This window comes from Ictalurus furcatus, chromosome 2 (genome assembly GCF_023375685.1).
Source record: "Ictalurus furcatus strain D&B chromosome 2, Billie_1.0, whole genome shotgun sequence".
NCBI classification, from domain to species: Eukaryota; Metazoa; Chordata; class Actinopteri; order Siluriformes; family Ictaluridae; genus Ictalurus; species Ictalurus furcatus.
This window is the reverse complement of record NC_071256.1, coordinates 28,101,972-28,122,335: the sequence shown is the minus strand read 5'-3', so window position 1 is coordinate 28,122,335 and position 20,364 is coordinate 28,101,972. Positions and strand designations below refer to the sequence as shown.

Genomic DNA, 20,364 nt, shown 5'->3' with positions numbered 1-20,364 from the left:
TCTTCTTCTCTACAAAGGAGGAAAACATTATTATAGTACATTTAGAGAGTACAGCACTGACAGTATTAACTTGATTTGCTCAGCAATACCAGAGGGCTTCTGAAAATCACCTTTAAAAACCTATTGTATCTTAAACCTTTTTTTCCCTTAAACGTTACACTTTTTATTTCTATAACAATAACAAGGCGTGACATACAAAGTCCATTCATTTATCTAATTAGATCCATTAGGGACAGGAAAGTGGTGATATATAGTAGCTAATGTTGGCTCAAATTTAGCCTATTACCCAAAAACATTTAAAATTCAACTTAGAAGCCAATACTCACATCTACCTCTGAGCCCAGTTGGAGATAGAAAAAAACACCAGCCGTGAGTGAGAAGAAGCAAGGGTCCAGCTTTATTGTTCCGTTCCACCACACGAGATCCACACCGATGAGAATTCTCAGAAGTGATCTGATACCCTGAGCTTAAGCTCCAGTATTTATACTGTACTTACACAGTAAATAACCCATATGTTTCAAGAAGACTATGATATCACTACCAATAGGGTTAAAAAAGAGCTCATCTACCTTACTCTTATGTTCCAAAAAAGGGCTATTCCACTTACACATAGAATCAAAACCAGGGGTTTCAAATTACACATAAAATCAGAACCAAGGGATTTCTAATAACCCAGAAAATCAAAACCAAGGGATTTGAATTACCCGTAAAATCAAAAGTGGAGAGACAAAACAATCTAGAGTGACCGTGGTCTTACTGTTATCCCGCGGGGGGGGGGGGGGGGGGGGGGATTATAAATGGCTGCTCATAAATGGCCCTTATAAATGGCTGCTCATGGTTCTCTCTTAACATTAAGGCCTTCCTTGCGAGCCTGCATTTCTAATTTCTAATTTATTTTCATATTTGCTCTATATCTCTATTTTATATATAGTTATACTGCTTGAACAACGGTTTACTGTACTTCCTACTTCATAATATCTTTATATTACCCTTCTGCTGTCCTACATATCCTATTATTCTGTTTTTTATAAAGAGTATATATATTATTATTATAAGATATTACCCTTATAATATCTTAATATTCCTTTTTATTATTCTTATAAAGTTGTAGTAGTATGTGTGTGACAGAGAGTGTGTGTGTGTGTGTGTGTGTGTTATGTCTACTTGCCCGCCCTTGACTGTACGAGTGTGTGTGTGTGTGTGTGTGTGTGTGTGTGTGTTAGCACTCCTCAGCTCGTATACTTCTTTTTGACTTTTTGACTAATAAACCATAGTGTATTACTCTTAAAGATCTAAGATCTTTAAAGTGTGAATCCAATTCAATATTCAATATCAGTCAATATCCGCCTCACACCACTTCTGTGTGTCTTGGTGCCCGTCTTTTCTTCTTCTCCCCTTTGCTGGATGCTAGGTCTCCCTTATGTTTATTTTATGACATTTTTTATCCACAACACTATTAAAGAGCTTCACCGATACTAAATGACAATAAAAAATAAGCACAGAAATCCAATTTGAGAATGATTTGGTAAAATAAACCAGTTTGGGAATTGTATATGCAGCTAAAAGTGTATAATATTCTTAACACAGGCTTATGTAAGCATTGTTGAGGGCCCCAACATCTGCCCCAACATCTGGCTTTGTCTTTGTTCATCCTCAAAGATTTAATGCCAGTTGGGAACTATTTTATTTTGATTTCTTTGTTTTATTTTCATCTATTTTCTCCACTCTTTCTGTAGATAATGAGCTGTGATTTTTGGTTGTGTCATTATAGCAAGAGAGAAAAGGGAATAAAAAATAGAATTTCGCAATGGCTGCTCAATTTGTATCTCTTCCACCATGCTTCTCTGTTTGTCTCTTTTTTTATCTGCATTTCTCTAATTCGCCAGCTTAGACTCTTTCCTGTAAAGTATTTTTGTCCTGCTTCCCTCATGTAACATTGTCTTCTCCAGGATCGGTGTATATGAGAGCACAGATGAACAGCCCTGTTGTCAGGACCATAAACCCAGTCAGGATTACACAAAGATTATAGAGCTCATTCTGTCTCTCCAAGCTCTGTCTGCAGAAATACAGAGAGATGCAGTTTCAAGGTTGCCCAGTGCCACTCCATATATTTAAGTGCTCCTGGAGAATTTGCGAATAGAGGTTTCAGGTGTTGGTAACAGGGGTGAACTCAGGTCTGCAGTTTCGTCTGGCGTCTCAATCACTCTATAGGTCACTGGGTTCATCCATGTAGAAAGGCCTCAATGACAGATAAAAGTTAGCAGATTTAGTAAGAAAGAGAATGACCAGAGGGAAAGTGTTAAATAGATCATGTTGGAAACAACTGTGGGTGGGTGAAACCTCCTGGATTTGGTAAAGTGCAGAGCAATTTGCTCTAGTTGGAAGGATTTTAGAAGTGTAGGCTTGCAAGTAATAACAGTATGGCAATGTTTGTGTCCACCAATGGAATTTTGAACACCTCACTGATCAGATGTCACCCTTATCTCACTCCTTCCTCACACCAGTAGTGACAGCCTTTGCTGTGCAAAACCACATTCAACAAATTTGTTTGGTTTTGTTCTGAAATTTGCTTTGAGTTTTATTGTGTGTCACCAAGTTCATTTGAACCATAATACAGCGCAACTGTCTGGAACTGCACATAAATAAATAAAAAACGACCTAACTGTGGTGGGAAAAAGTCATCAAAGCTGTTTCAGTCACTGATTTCCCCCTCTGAACAGAAAATGTATTACTCTAGAGTAAGTGAAGATTATATACTATAAAATGAACAGGGCATTAAAAGTTAAACGCATCAAACTTGACCTACTAATTGACATCAACATGTGAATGTGTATTATTTAGCATATTCACAACTATGATACAGATTTCTTCTTAGGTGATTCGACATTTACATTACGGCATAATTTTCCAACTAAATATAGTATACTGCCCTGAGGTTTAGGTTTATTACAGGGGCAAAAAACCTTGTTAAAAGATGAAAAAACATCATTGGTGAGTCAACAGAGGGAAAATACAGTACAAAACAGTACAAAAAATGTTCTTGAGCTGCTTGAGTCATTCTGGCAGGGTTGTCACTGTCAGTGCTGTCAGCATACCTCATCATGCCACAAGACCTTCACAGAGAGTTATTTTAGCATTAATGTTAGCTAGTTATCTAAAAAGGAAGGCCCAAATCAAAATGGGCTCTATAGGATCAGAACACACACACACACACACACATACACACACAAAGACAAGAGTGCAAGCTTAAACATAAGGTCTTGTGTTTTGCTTTTTTTGTCTGCTGCTGGGTATATTCATCCACCCATCCATTTTCCATACCTCTTATCCTACACAGAATCGCAGGGAGCCTGGAGCCTATCCCAGGGAACTTGGGCCCAATTGCACACACATTCACACACCCATTCACACACTACAGACAAATTGGAAATCCCAGTCAGCATACAGCGCATGTCTTTAGACTGGGGGAGGACCAAAGTACCTGGGGGAAACCCCCAAAGTGCAAGGAAAACATGCAAATTAACCCACGGTGCCCCTCTGCTGGGTATACTGTATATGCCAGTCATATTGATGCGCACAGTAAAGTTTTTAATTTCATAACATTTCTGTAATATTGTGGATGACAATAATGGCCACAAAAATATATATTTTCACAGTCTTAGCCTGTGTCCCCCACTGCATAATCTAGTAATTAGTATGTCAGTGCACCAATGGTTATTTAGGTTTAGTACTTAGTGTGTGGTTTGGGGCGCATCCTTGAATTCTCTTTGAAGCTGTACTTGGCAGTGTTTAGATTAATCCGTGTGGTGGTGAAGGGCACAAAACAACCCTGTTACAAAATGTTCTTTTACGGATAGCTGACAGTATTTTTTTTTTTACCAGAGAAGGCAAATTTATTAAATCTTACATCCAGACACTTTAACTATCAGTTACTAAAGCAGCAATATGATTAAAATGATGAATATAATGATGAATATTGTGATGTAAGTAATATTACTCATAAGTGAATTTTAATATTTTGACTAAAAACAGCTTAACTTCTCTGTCTGTGTTTTTCTACATTTTTTACATTTTGAAGTGTAAACCACGTTACATGGCATTAGTGACCTGATGTGTCGCAATTTTAATTTTGTTCAGTCTCAGAATATTCTCTCACTTTCCCTCTCTCTCCCTTGAATATGCTCTTAAAGGGCATTTAAGGACTGATAGTGTTGCTGGTGTTCTCTCTCACAAAGTCTCTCTGGCACACTTTTGCAGAGCTTCAGAAAGTGGGCTAGTCTTATTGTTTCCCATTAGGGAAACATTTCAATGGAATGTGTTGATCATTTCTAGTCCAGTGCAAGGGGACATGACAAGGGCTCATACTTGCTGAAGTGTGCTTGGTAAGCTCTTAATGTGATTGCTCCTTATCATTATTAGTAGAGACGCTGCACAGACACAGGTAATTCACACACCCACAATATCTCTCTCTCTCTCTCTCTCTCTTTCTCGCTCTCTCTTTCTCTCTCTTTCTCTCTATCTCCCTCTCTCTCTATCTCTCTCTCTAATAACTTTATTATAATTAATTTAAATAAATGTAATCTTATTACACTAATTTATCTCTGTGTATGATTTAGAGTGGGCAGAATTCTAGATCTCATGACCTGTATATAAAATAACTAACAAAAATTAACCATTAAATTTTGCACTGTGGACAACAATGACAGCTTTAACTTGTAAAGGCTTGCAATTGACCTTAGTATAAGTGGGATTATCTATGGCTAGGTGTGCATTACAATTTTAATGCTCTCCACAGACTCCACATTGTGCATTATAATTGTGTAATGCACACCTAGTCTTGGATTACCCCTAACGAAAATTTGTCATCCTTGAGAGCAACACACAAAATCCAGCAGCTGAACTATACCAAGCATAATATACAACTCAGATTGTGTTTTGGTCAGATAGAACAAACCTTTTGGTCAAACTTTTTCTCTATGGCCAGCATCAACATACAAGAAGGACTCCCATACCCACTGTAAAATATGGTGGTAAACCATTGATTCACTGGGGCTGTTTTGTGGTCCAGTTGCTCCTGGATTGATTGCATCCCAAAACTCGCTAAGTATATTAAATGTGTGGTTGCCACTGCCAGGAGGTTACACTATATCCTAGATTAAACAACAAACTGACCTCAAATATGCACTATATTGTCAAAAGTTTGCTGTTATAATAATCTCCACTCTTCTGGGAAGGCTTTTCACTAGATTTTGAAGTGTGGCTGTGGGGATTTTCTCATTCAGTCACAGGAGCATTAGTGAGGTTAGTCACTGTTGTCAGACAAGGAGGTCTGGCACACAATCACCATTCCAGTTCATCCCAAAAGTGATCAGTGGGGTTGAGGTCAGGGCTCTGTGCAGGCCGGTTGAGTTTTCCACACCAACCTTGGCAAATGATGTCTTCATGGAGCTCGCTTTGTGCACGGGGGCATTGTCGTGCTGGAACATGTTTCAGTCTTTTAGTTCCAGTGAAGTGAAATCGTAATGCTACAGCATGCAAAGACATTCTTCCAACTTTGTGGCAACAGTTTGATGAAGACCCATATATGGGTGTGATGGTCAGGTGTCCAGATACTCTTGGCAATATAGTATACAGTACATGTAAATCAACACAAAGTGTAAAAAAAAAAAAGTGGCCTTATTTACCTTGTTCTACACGGATTTGTGCTGATACTTGTCTTTCTACAGAAAATAAACAATCTATATGAAATTTTTATTGCTTTTTGATTCTGATTTATATGGAGGTAATTACACTGGCTCATCACTCTGTGGCCAAGGATCTTTTGTGTGGGCCGGCTTGTGCGCCAGGCTGTCACATCACAAGTTGTCTGAAATACTGTGGCTGACCATGGCTTCCTCCCCTACAGGAAATAACAGACAGGAACATGGTGAAGGGTGCAACAGGACTGCCAATCACAACCCAGCAGGAGATCACAGTGCAAATTAGCAAGATCTGGAACACAATGATGAGAGGAAAAGAGCGAGAGAGAACAAGAGAGAGAGAAAGTGCTTGGACATTACCCACACAAACACATCTCAGTAGATTTATCAGCTTTATAGCTGCTTTATTGTTGTTTTTCTCCCATTCTGGACACAGCAAATATTCTGACATAGCAGAATATGGAAGTTCCCTATTTTTTAAACGAATAAAGACTATATTCAGGGGAACAGTTCCCTGGTGGTCACAGTTTAAGAGGTACAATGTGTACCAAAGGTGTCGAATTAGGCTCTACCTAGTCCACCCCTGAGTGTCTTATTGAATTCTGGGTCAAAAGGTAGACAGACTTTCCTCTCTGGGGAGCTGCCCTGGCTTTTTCATTCCTGAATAAGCGCTAAATCTCAGCTCTCACCTTGCAAATAAAAAGCCATTAGTTCTCTTTATATCTCAAAAAATTTTGTACATCATAATAGGTGTTTGAAGGGGAAAAAATGATCCCATCAAAAGAAAAAAATACAAGAGGTTGAAAAGTTCTTTCCATTTGCAGTTTTTTTAGCAGTGGTAGAAGGGAAAGACGCTCAGTGAGGTTTAATGGCACGTGTGAAAGGGGTACGTTCAGAAAAAGAGAAGGCACTCACTTAAATGGAATGATATGGCAGGTTTCATGTGCAGGTAGAGCTGCAGTAGAAGAGAGAGAGAGAGAGAGCGATGGCTGTAATAATGTTTGAGGCAGGCTGTTGGGAAACCGTAGCGCACACCTGGGTCGCACTAAAAATCTCCCAATCGGCTTCAGCTGTGACAGCGGCTAGATAAATCGGCCCATCACGCAACAGTAGTTCCAGAAAAACAACCCTCAGTTTAGATCAAGTTGTGCGAAACACATCCTGTGCACATTCTGCAGATAAAATACTAGACAGTCAAGATCCATTTAGCTATCCTTGTGCATGGCTGTCTCTCTTTCACTTTCTCTAACTGAATTTATAAGTGGTGCATTCTACTGTAAAATCACTGCTTATCTGCTTTTTCCCCCCAAGATAAAATACCAAAACTACCATTGAATCCACTATGTCACTTGCTAGGCAACAGTACACAATCATGGCTCGTCCGTCTCAGTCCATCTCGGCCTTTAGGAGAGTCAGACAGTACAATCTGCTGCCAGATTTCTCATACTATCCATCCAACCCAGCTGTATAACTACACAAACTCAGGCCTGTGCGAATTGTAATTCCATATTATCCCAAAATCTTGGGAAGTCTCTCTTTTCTTTTTCTATCTTTCTCCTTATCCCTCTCTCTAGAGTGGCAGCTCTCTCCCTCAGATCTCCTGCTGAGACCTGGATCACGGGTTACTTTCACCTCACAGGGTTGATCACAAATCCTTTTTTTTTTCTTTACATTGATTTTTATTTTTGGTTTGTTTTTTTCTTTTTTCTTTAGACCAGGGTCAACACCAACAGTCCAATCTTTTCAAATCATATTTGAGCCACTTTCATGTGGTCCTAGATCTGATACGCCTTCATACACCTCTAATGAGAAATGTCAAATAGGAATTCATATTTTTATTTTCATCACTGTGTATGTACTGTATATAGCACTGTAGTCGTCATCCAGTACTGGCAGCATGTCACCAGGAGATTCCTTGGGGAGAAAAAAGGAAGATTGATGAATAATAGAAGCAAACCAGCATCTGGTCTTTTTTCTACTTTCTCATGAACTCCAGAGCAAATATTTTTGTGCCGAAAGCTTGCTTTGCAAGTGCATATTTAGTTGTTGTTCAGGCATGCAGATCACTGTGGGATGTTAGTGAGGCATTTTATTGGCTTTATTACCACCGGCAGCATTTCACCTAGTGATAGGATGCTAATCTTCTCTAATGCTAAACTCCTCACTGTATCTCTTTTTCTCTTTCTGTCTGTTCTTTAGGCAAACCAGAGAGCAAGAGACCCCCCCAGACTTTTTCTACTTCTCTGACTTTGAGAGGCACAACGCCGAGATTGCAGCATTTCATCTCGACAGGTAGGTGTGCTTGCTTGATAACACCCGCTGAGAGAAAAATAGAAGCCTACTGAAATTCAGACGGGGATGTGTGCTCACATGTCCTTATTCTCAGTCAGACAAGATCTGACAGCACATTCCCATGCCATTTGTCTCCAATATGTTCAAAGCTGAATAGCATTGTGGGACATTGGATTCCTACTGAAATCCATGGGTTATCAATGGGAGTTCATGGGTCACCATGGGAACACCACGTAAACTCATGAGGCCCCCAGGAGATGTTTATAATTCATGGAAAATCGTGTAGTGCGTATGAGAACCCATCAGTGGCAGAACTTTGTTTCAATGGATCCTTGTGCAAGTATTACATTTGGGATCTGCTCACACTGCCTTTCCAGATAAAGTATTTGCATGTGCGTACTCCCACACCTTTAATATTTCATAAACAGTCAGTAACCAGGTAGCCCTGTTATGGCAAACAGTACTTTCAACGCCTGCTTAACATGACCCAACACTATCATAGCTAAACTATGAATGCACAAAACAAACATAAAAACAAACAATGCGCATAGACACTAATTATAGCGTATGCACCCATTTGCACTACTTTGAGCCTTGGCTCAAGCTGTAAAAAACAAAGCAGTATATGCAACTACTAGCACAGTGCCCATGACCAAATAACTAAAAACAAGTTAGGTTACGTGCTTATTTAATGGCGATTCAATGGTCTTTCCTTTCAGAAAAGTCATTGAGGATGTTCTTTAATCCCAAAACTCAGGCTTTTATACATTACAGCACATAAATACTGCAACCATCTATTAATTTAATCTGAAACAAGACTGTCTCAATGAACACATTATTACAAAATGTTCTAGCCACAGATCAATGTATCGTAAATTGTAGCTGTTAGCTAATAAATTAGTAGGTGCATTAAAATTACCAAACCATCCTTAGTTAACCATTTACCAGCTAGAGTTTGTTGACAAGGAAGAAAACAAGGCACCAAAAGAACCAGATGTTAAATAAATAAATAAATAAAAATCATTATTATCTAATCATAGAAACTTTGCCTTGTACACTTCTTTTTCTTTCCTCTTTCTTCAATTTTGTGCTCCACATTAATGTTTATAATCGCAAACCATTCTGATATTTTGCCAAGTAGGCTGGGGCATTGCTGCACTCTTTGAAACAAATAACTTGAAACAAAGCAAAGTAATGCAATTTGATCAACCATTGGAGACTTCTAAATCATCTAGTGAAATTATACATATTATGTTGGATGTAACGTATATTTCCCAGACCGCTCAACTCATAATGGCAGAAGGCATGAGCTAAAGGGGATGAATGGTGTAATTTAACAGTGAACAGTGCTGTTAGCAATGCTTCCACAATTTGAAGAAATAGGCCACACAGTGGTGTCAGCTCTCAGGTCTATCTGAGGCATGGTAGTTCTGCCCCAGGACTAGGCAGTTTGAGCTTAAATTCATATTTTTCACTATCACGATATACCAAAATGGAAAATAGTAATAATAATTCTAATTATTATTAATAGTAGTAATAGTAGTAGCAGATGTAGAATAGAAGCTATTTAAAAATTAAAATTAAGCTTATTTTTGCCTGGCATGGCCATGGTTTCAACCTAGAAAAACTATATAATACAAGCTTCATTATATTTTGTAGTAAGTGTCCATAATCTAAACAGCACATGAGTAAAAGTTCAGCCTACTGTAACAGCATGTGCTATGGCATTGGTTAAGATCTATACTTTGTGAATGAGTGAAAATCTCATTAGCTTAATGAGCTTTGTGTGATCATATACAGGGGTATAGCATGTTTAACAAGATCAGTCTGTCATTACAGATGTGTGCACATTAAAATTTCCAAACCAGAGCATGAAATTACAGAAATAAATGCTCCACGCCTAGCACACATGGGCCATGCTTATTTTGGTATAACATGGACTTTACATTGGAAAATGGAATTTACATGAAATGCAACTCATGAACCCAACTAAACAAAAAAAAATGAAAGAAAAGAAAAAGAAACTCAACTGTTGGTACGATTTCTAGCACTGATTTATGGAAAGCAAGATCCATTAAGCTCACTGTGCCGTTTACCTGCTTTTGCTTGCATTGCATCATAGCAGTATTCACTTTAACACCAGTATACCTCCCATACATACCTTGGGTCACATAAAAATTAATGTTACTCCCATTTAGCCTACCATGGAAGATGCATAAATCACACATGAGACTGCTATAAAATCCCATCAGAGGATACTATAGGACTTCCAACCTGAATGTCCATATGGCCCTAACACTGTTTGTCCTGCACAATCAATGACTAACCTATTACATTCCAGGATAAACTCCATAGAATATAGACCATATTCCAATGAGTAACCCATAAAAACTTTATTGAATTGTGAGAATAATAATAATGTGCTATGAATTTATGTGCCATTAAAATCCCATATTCAGTGAACACCAGTGCACTTTGGAATTCTAATTGAATACTCATTGGAATTTTGTCATGGTAATGGCGGGCATCTGGAAACTATAATGTGTCTGTAATGCTGGTTTGCAGTGTTTACAAAACTTTTTTGTTATTTCAAAATCTGCACGTATTACTGCTCCTTCCATAGAAGATCTGGGCTTTGATCTGGAGCCTGAAAGTCGATGGTGACTCACATGGATCTGAACCAAAAGCGTTATCTTTGTGTCTCACATGATGCTGATTTTAAAATCAATTGTTTGTGTTTTCATGAGGAAAAGATGTTATTTTCTTTTTAAATATTTCCTCTCTATCTATGGATTTGGGAAAGCTTCCCAAATCCATGTGTGATTCTACAACAACCACCAGTACCATATGAATCACTCTCATCATTAGACGAAATGGTACACTGAGCTCTTCCGCTGTCTGGCCAGAAGGTCACATGCATGGGTGTAGGAAAACCAGGTGCATTGATGCTCACACAAGTATCGATTTTACCCAGAATTAGGCTTCACAAGGCCCAAAAGAGCAGCTTGGACCCCTTTTACACATCCAAGTCCCACCAGCTCTGATTCTACGCACATTTCTCAGACCCTGTCACTCCAGCCCCTGGCCAGCTGCCTGAAAAGCACTTAGCAGGATTGAGTCGATCCAGCTCCCCTTGAAATAGGCTGTGCGGATAACAAGGTACATATGAGAGCAATCAAAAGTTGGGAGATGCTCCCTGCTGACTTTAACAAGGAAGCTCATATAGAGAGTCTTTGTGCTGGGCAATTGTTGATTCAGCTTGTTGAGACCCACTTTATTTTATCCACTTTATTTTTTTTCTTTTGAACAATGAACATTACACCTGCAGACTTTGCACCTGTAAACCTGTTGATACTTTTCTCTTTTGATATACGCTGTGGTAGACTATAGAACTATTACAAAATGTAACTGTACTTGAAGTTAAAATATAGTTGTCTACACAGCTAAGGTTGGAATTAACACTTAAAGTTGAAAACAGATTTTTTTGTTAGGACATATATTGCATTTTGTAAAGTGACCAAACTGCACAAAATTATCTAATAATGACCTTTTGTTAAGTTTATGGATATACTATCTCTACATGGTACCATGTAATGTGAAATGGTAGCATTGTTGCTTTAATATGGAACAGGGTACATTATCCCAAGAACTGGTCCACTATTTTCTCTTTTTTCGTCTGTCTGCCTTCCCACCTTCCCTCTTCTATATGTTCTAATGTGCACCACTAATCCCATATGGCTGACAGACCTGCATTGCTCGGAAGGAACCATGCCTCCACACTGGGCTCTTTGTCATCCACCTCCAGAGTGACTTAGCACTTTTGTAGCCCCTCAGTGGCTTTGTATTCCAAGCTTGGATTTCTGTCCCTCTGGGCTCTGGGATCCAGGCACCTCTGGAAAGTCAGTTCACAATGGCTGCATGAAAAAAAGCCCCCTTTACATACAGACACACCCACACTAGATGGTAATAGTGTGTGGCTGGATGTAGAAGGCAAATTAGCAGTCCTTTAAAAGGCCAATAAGTAGCAGTCAAGGACGCATCATAAAGCAGATGAGTTATGAATGGCCTCCCAGGCTAAGCCAGGGCTGAGACAGCTATTGTCAGAGACAGGAAGAATGAAATCATCACAGTCACTTTGAGATATTGCTCATTCTTTTCATAAACCTGCAGCACTCCATAGAGTTTGTACAGTTACATTATTCAGCTTGAACTCATCTTCAACTGCTTTATCCTCGTCAGTGTTGCATGGATCCAGAACCTATCCCAGAAACACTGGGAATGAAGTGGAAATACAAAATTAATGGGACATCGCAGGGAATTACCAGATTTTATGTGCCAGTTGCCATGTAATTAGTATGTTAATCATGTTACTCTACTAACAGTTCATGAATATACAGTATGATGTATTGGAGACCTAGTAATTTTATTTATTTATTTGTTTATTTTTGTTTTGCACTTTTAGAATTCTGGATTTCCGACGGGTTCCACCTGTGGCTGGCAGACTAGTAAACATGACACGAGAGATTCGAGATGTAACTCGAGACAAGAAGCTCTGGCGGACATTCTTCATCTCTCCAGGTACCAGCATGCAACATACCCACGCTTCCCTTATTTACACTGATGCATTACTTACAAGTAATCAGTCTCTGATTTGTTTTAGTGTGTAATGTGTCATGTTTTTTACATTAAGGCATGTAAAAACAAATGTTCTGTATTGATGATAATATCTTAGGATATTGTGCAACTTACATGGAACTTTTTAGAGAAAATCACAGACTGTCCCCAAGGAGTTCTGTTATAATTAATGATAAACCATGCTGAAGACACTTCAACAAACGCCACATTTAAAACATTTTTAGAAGGAACCGATACTGTGTTGCAAACAGATACAAATAGAAAGCTTCCCTGAAATGTTCACATAGCATCTGTTTGAGACTAGTGGTGTGCAACAATGGATTATAGAAAAAAAAAACTCTTCCAGTTTTGGCCATGCCCAATTTGGGTTTAAATCTGAATACAGATACAATTTTTTAGGGAACTAGAGATACATGCTACAGTAATTGTGTCACACCCCTAATTTACCCTAATTTCATTACCCACATTTCAGGTTTCATAAATCCCAATTTATATGCCACTTTTAATGTCAGAACCCCAACATGCACACCTTTCCCAATCAGAATTTACCTTATGTATAATTTTTTTACGCCCGTTCTTCTTCTCCTTCCCACAGCCAACAACATTTGTTTCTATGGTGAATGCTCATACTATTGCTCCACTGAACATGCCCTCTGTGGCAAACCTGACCAGATTGAGGGCTCATTGGCTGCTTTTCTGCCTGACCTGGCCCTCGCCAAGCGCAAGACCTGGAGGAACCCCTGGCGCCGCTCATACCATAAGCGCAAGAAAGCTGAGTAAGGCTTCTTCTTTTCTTTTTCATTCACTTTATTTCAGGTCACCATATAGCACCCTGCATGTTCATTAAACTTACAAACTGCCTTTATCAGCAAAAATCGTCGCCTAGCACAGCTGCCCCAAGACAATAGACTGTCCTTTCTGAGAAGACAGTTTTAGTCAGATGGTCCACGGCATTTTTAAACTAAACGTAATGCAAAGCTACTGACTGAGGCAACAGAACAGGGCTCACCATTTTGGCTGCTTCCACTGTTCAGACTGTGAGAGAGAAGCAAGGGAACACATCCTTTCCCCGTTATATACATAACTTTCTTTAACAGTTCTATATAAATGAGACGGGCTCTGTTCACACTCTTGGTACTGTCATAGCCTCTGCATTAATCCAGAGCAGCAGCCCTGAGGGCTGCAACATGCATCATAAGTGCCTCATGGGTTATCTTTATATACAGTTATATGTCACAGTGTTGCATAGGTTATGTATTAGGTATATTTATGCATACTTGTAGGCTGTCATTGCAACCTACAATAATTGAAAACAGTTCAGTGAGTAAAAGGATATAACTGTTTCACTGTATTTATTTTCTCAGGTGGGAAGTGGATCCAGATTACTGTGATGAAGTAAAGCAGACTCCGCCCTACGACCATGGTGCCCGTCTGCTGGATATCATGGACATGACCATCTTTGACTTCCTCATGGGTAAATATTGTGGCAGTCCAAAAACAAATGCAAACAAAATGTTCTAATTTTTAAGCCTGGTCATTAAATATACGTTTTAGCTTGATCTGCATTACCTTCATTGTCTTGTCAAGCCTCACAGAAAAATAGGTACAACGTCTGTAAAGAAGCAGAAAATTAAGTCTGTGTAATTTCTCCTTCTCTCCTTGGACAGGCAACATGGACCGTCACCATTATGAGACGTTTGAGAAGTTTGGCAACGAGACATTCATCATCCATCTGGACAACGGCAGAGGGTGAGTCACCTTCAGCGCCCTTTCGCACAGCTATATCTGTGATTAGGCTCCTCAAAGAAAGCAAGCAAATACCGCACATTCTTGCACTCAGCATCGCTCCATCAGTCATTCAACACCATGGAAACTGGGGATATAAATGAAAATTTACTTTATTAAAAGTGAGGTCAGGCTCAAATATCAGTTCTGTCAGAGTTGGTAATATATGTACTGCTGAAAGCTATGTGCAGAGACAGCTATAGTTACATGAACTAGTGTGTAGATGCACAGTGCTAATAAAAGTGCTGTCATGTTGTACAGAGCAAGTGTGAGAATCTTATATCCAATAAATAGTTCTGGTTTTATTCATCTGATTCATTTTGTGCTGATACTGCTTCTTCTAAAGACCATTGGGGATGGGTAAGAATAGACTACATTATCATGTTCATAGAGCAGCTTGGGGTTTCTCAAAAGGCATTACTGTAAAGAAAAAAGATAACACTGTGATCTGTGAGTTTTTATACTGGAGTTTAGCTCCTGACACCAGATTGGAAGATCCTATATTGTAATTTTTTATGCATTTTGGTTTTTTAACTGATTGTTTATGAAATACAGCTCAGGTGACTTTCATTCTGAAAATAATGTCTATAATACATTGTTGCATCTCCAACTCACAGCCGATTTTCCCTGACACCACCCACTAATTCATATTTATCAAGCAGACCCCTAGTTTTCCCTATAAGGAATACAACACAAGAGGGTGTGCAGTCAGTGATGTATTGGTGTGATTGTTACCACCCCGAAGTTGATTACTTTTCAATAACAGCACATCCTGAAGTGTTTTATTCTCCTTATACCACAACAATTTGCCAGCAACTATGTTTTTTTTTTGTTTTTTAAGAATGGCATGTGGTATGTTTTTTGCCTATTTATGGTTACATTTAATGTTATCATGTTATCATTACATTACAGCAGCTTTGCTGCAGCAGCCTCTTTTCTTTCTCTTGAAGTTAATAACACACAAGAAAACACATCATGTGTTGTTACCAAGAAACTGCAAAGCCATCTGTCCTGACAACCTTCCCATGACAGAAAAAACTTTACCTCTGACTGTTACAATGCACTGATACTGGAGTCACCTGCCAAGTTCTACATGAACATCTCCTTATACAAAACTTCACCATTTCATCAATAAAATACTTTGTTAAATCTATTTATGTAGAGCATGTCCATCATATAAGTTGCATACATTGTTACCATAGAAACCATATTAGTACAAGCACTTTTATATAAATCTTGCACTATCGTCAAAGCTGCTGTTATAGAAAATGAATCAACATCTTCTGACCAGTCAGAATAAAAAAATTCAAAAACACTGTGTTGTAATATATTTTAACTTGTTAAAAGCCTTCCCAAAAGAAGAAACATTTTGCATATCAGTATAAGCAGATGTCTTTTTTAAATTTCAGTTTACATCAGTTGTTTTGCTGTTTCAAACCTAGGCAGAAACATGGTTAATCAATTGATTGAAGTCATACTTTTTTAAAAGCTGTCCTAAGGGAAATAAAGTGGTCTGTGTTTAGCGGAAATGAAAATTGTCTTCTGGAAAGAAATTAAGGGATTTTTATTTATTTATTTATTTTTGCTGCTTTGCTGCAATAGTGGTATGTCTTATTTAGAGCTTGTGTTATCGCTAGTTTACTAACTAGAGAGCTGTGTGTATCATACTAAATATCATACTTGTGTGCTAAATAGTATGTGAAAATACAGTAGTTCGCCACTAGTTGGTGTTTCATGTAGTAGAGTAGAGTGAATCGTGTGCTATCTGTGATTCTGAACAGCTTGTAAATATAGGGAGAGGTTTTGTCAACATTAAACTGATGAATGCATGATAGATACAGATTTCACATTGTTGCTGTGTCTAACATTCAGCTAAATACAGTAAAAAGTCTATATTTTTACAGTATAGGTTCTTTAGACTAGCCTTGTGGGTAAGCCAGTAGCCTGCACAATAAATTAAAGCTGCTTCTATCAGGGACTTATTGAAATCGTGACTTCTTCTTCTTCTTTTTTTTTTTTTTTTTTTTTTTTACAAAATGCAACAGATTTGGAAAACACTCACATGATGAAATGTCAATCTTGGTGCCCTTGAGTCAGTGCTGCAGGTAAGAGTATTTGCATGTCACAGAGAACAAAAATCTCTCTAATTCCCTTTAAATCCCTCTGTTTTGTTGTGTTTTCTGTGCTTTTCTGGCATTACTCTTCACCTTCTGTTTGTCATTCTCTACCTCTGCATTTCTCCCTCCTCTCATTCCCCTTGTTCTCACCTAGGGTGAGGAGGTCCACCTACCTGCGGCTTCAGCTGCTGGCTAAGGAGGAGTACCAGCTGAGCTCGCTGATGGAGGAGTCTCTTGTGCGTGACCACCTTTCTCCCATCCTCATTAGACCGCACCTGCAGGCTTTGGACCGGCGCCTGCGCCTGGCTCTAAACGTGCTGGCCGAATGTGTGGAGAAGGAGGGCTACAGCGCTGTAGTTGAGGACGACATGGAGCATCATCAGACCTCTCGGGCTAGGTAGTGGAACCCGGACCTACACCATGAGCCTCGGCCACATCGTGCTTGAGACGCATGTTTGAATTCAGTGAATTCCAAGAGACTCACCACTAATGCCTCTGAACTGCCACTCTGCATATGGATATGTCTGGTATGTGTACAGATGTTGACCAGACGTGCTCCCAGTTACTTTTTTTCCCCACGTACAGACGTGCTCCCCACATACTTTTTAAGACTTTAGACCAGAGGCTTTACGGAAAAGAGGTCCGTTTTTTTTTTTGTTGTTGTTTTGATGCTACCCACAAGCACCAGGGATTGTATTTTATGTTCATTTGATTTGTTTATTTTTATCTTTGAAGTCCAAGGCTTGCATTTTAGCCACTGTGGAAGCTGCAGCACATGTTGTTTTGTTACACCCTGCTTTTTATTACATGATTGGTTGTGCAAAACTAATTTATTAATTTAGCATATTTCCATAATTTCAGTATACTAACAAGATGGTAGTTGTACAGAGATGTATAGTAGAAGCACAGAGAGACTTTTGACCAGTAATACAGTGATCACCTGTTTTGTTGCTTGAGATTTACCTGCCTATAAAAAGGCTGTTCCTTGATCCGGCTAATCTAACAGACTCGTTCTCTGGAGCAGGTGTGTTAGATAAGGTTTCGGACTGAATTCTGTTCAAGGTACAGAGCTGATGATCACCGTATTAGGCAACATGAGACTGGAATAAGAGGTGAACTTTATTTACTACAGTTAGCATAGGACTTATAGATATATTTATGGTTATGATTTCTTTTCTATGTAGCCAACTGCGCTCTGTGTGTGAGATAAAGATACATTTAAGCTTTAAGAGCAGTACTGCAGTGCAGTGCTCCTCCTGTGAGGACCCGTATACGATGCCTCTCCTCTCTGTGTGTGACCTGATTTGGTTTTCCTAATCGCTTTCGAAAGCTTACATAGATGCATCTGCAAGTCGGACTCTGTGCAATCCAGTGTTAAGTATTTTTTATTCCATGTTGTGAACTCTGCACTTCCTCTCTCATTAGTGTTATTCAGTGCTGGATTGAGCATGACATTTAGGGTTATTCAAAAGTGCACTCTTGGTAGGAACTTTGTGGAAGAGTGCAGAATGACTCTAATTGGTGTTTTTGTTTTGGCACTGCCTCCCATCAGCGACACCATGCAGAATGCACCTGTTTCCCCGCATGGGGAGCTTTGCCACTCTCAGATGCAACGCTGCCACAGTTGTTAATTCTGTGTCCTTTTCTGTGCCATACATGGGCAAGCTGATCCTTTCTCACTGCTGCACTCTCAGTTCTTTTTGTAATTAGTAAGCAGAATTCACATCTCTGCATCAGTGTATATAAAGCGTTTGTGTTTTTGTATGATAAAACAAATTATCTGTATGCTAGCGTTGTTACTAGACATTTTTCAGACTAATGACTACATCATAGTCATTGCAAATATTTCAGTCAATTTTTTTTCTTTTAGAAGATTCAGCATCACCAGATTTTTTTTTTTAATCACTATGGCCAAAAGGCAAGAGAGTGCCTTTATCATTCCTCATACTGACACAAGAAAACAATTTTATGTTTAAACTATTTCAAGACACTATGGGCCATATTCAGAGTTAAGTAATATGTAATATGAATGCTTGGGCATGTTTTCTTTATAGGAGAGTGCATCGAATTAACCAAAACATTGGCAATATTTTAATAATTAAAACTATTAAACACAAACTAGTAAAAGCTTCCTAAGATACACAATACCTAATAAATGATATCATAAGATATATGATATCTAATACGTTTCATGTGTGAGTTCATGACCTCAATTTAGTATCTCATGGCATCTCATGCACAAGTAACTGTTGGAGCACAAAAAAATAAATAAAATGTAAAATAATAGGATGCGCTGGATCAAGTGCTATTTTATAAGCTGCTGGAAGGCATTGTGTGATTCATTTTATATTATATCGCATTATTATCATCATTTTTAGTTTTCATTTTTAAATTGTTACATCGTATTGCATATGACAGCAGTGAAATATCTGCTTCTTCAGTCCCCATTACTAGCTCTGATTTTGTGTTTCCAGGCTTATCAGCTAGTGCTTGTGTTTAATGGTGGTGGTCTAGACAATACTGCAAATCCCTGTCTTAGACACTTCTATTCAAGAGAATCTGGCAACCTCAGAGGCATGGACTACATGCGGGTAATTTGCAGAACCTGAATGGAACGGCAAAAAAATTTACATATCCACGTGCCTAACCCGACTCTGAACATGCATAACTTTCCCCACTTAAGTTGACGACTCTGAATACGGCCCTACCTGCACTTCTGTGTTGTATTATTCTCACATTATAATTTAATAACCTCTAAGAATAATTGCATTTGTTCAACAATTATCTTTTCCCCATTTTAAATTAACATTTAACAGTATCAAAAATGGTATAATTTACACAACAACCTACAAAAATATGAATGAAGAATCAGTGCATATATGTGTTTCTGTGTAAACTCAGTGCCTGTGCAATGATAGAGATACTTGAATGTTTCTGGATTTATTACAATTGGACCTTCGATCCCTGAGGTCTGGACTCAGACTAACAGCCCAAGGGGATTGTGGCATTTCTCAGCAGGGAGGAGGCGAGATCACGGCACACTTGCAGATGCTGAGTAGGCTGGAATAACTCCCTATGCTTTCATTGTGTATGTGCAAATATCTAGTAATACTCTACACTGAACCCAAGGCTGTTTTTAACAGCCAAAATGCTTTTGTTTTTCTTTCCTTCTCTCTTACGCATTGTTACTGTGAAGACTTGTTTGCAAAAGATAATGGTGTGCAATAAAAAAAAATAATAAACTGTTGGATGTTTGTGTGCACTACAATACTGAATGTAATGGAAATCAGAACGAATCATTACACTGCTGCTAGTCTCCTTAAATACACCTCCATAAATGTGTTTAATACACATGTATGTGACCAAATATATTTTAGGAATAGTTCGACTTTTTTTTTTTTTTTTTAGCAAACTCTATATTTACCTCATTTGTACTGTACATGCTCTTAAAACAGAGACTAATTTTGGCATTTTCTTGTACTGTGAAAAGAACGTAAAACCTGCTTACTCAGACCTGACATATAATGGAAGTCTGTGGGCAATCATTAAACATTTATGCAAACCATGCATTAATGAAAGCTTCGTTCAAATATATATGTGAATTAGGTTTTTAATCTCTGAAATTCAAACCTTGTCAGAGGGAAGAATTTGTGATTGTATATAGACACATTACCTAAGTGACCTTAGTAGGACAGTGTGTTCATAAAGTGTTCATAAAGTGTTCATAAGGAATTAGAGTGAGAGTGGTGACATCAGTTTGCAATGACTGCTATATTCTAAACCAGAAAAAAAATATTAAAAAATACATGTAATTCTTAATGTTGGCCACGAGGTAG

At 38.5% G+C, this 20,364-nt stretch overlaps 1 protein-coding gene across 1 annotated transcript in view; it reads left to right on the top strand.

The window, feature by feature from the left end:
• fam20ca (FAM20C golgi associated secretory pathway kinase a) overlaps positions 1–19,173 on the top strand; it is a 57,700-nt gene extending 38,527 nt beyond the window's left edge. The window contains exons 4-10 of the mRNA XM_053612679.1: positions 7,899–7,991; positions 12,454–12,569; positions 13,222–13,402; positions 13,991–14,100; positions 14,294–14,375; positions 16,457–16,516; positions 16,683–19,173. Of these exons, the coding sequence (XP_053468654.1) occupies positions 7,899–7,991; positions 12,454–12,569; positions 13,222–13,402; positions 13,991–14,100; positions 14,294–14,375; positions 16,457–16,516; positions 16,683–16,929 (889 nt within the window). The 3' untranslated portion in view covers positions 16,930–19,173. The remainder of the gene's footprint in view (positions 1–7,898; positions 7,992–12,453; positions 12,570–13,221; positions 13,403–13,990; positions 14,101–14,293; positions 14,376–16,456; positions 16,517–16,682) is intronic.
• The last annotated feature ends 1,191 nt before the right edge of the window (positions 19,174–20,364 follow it).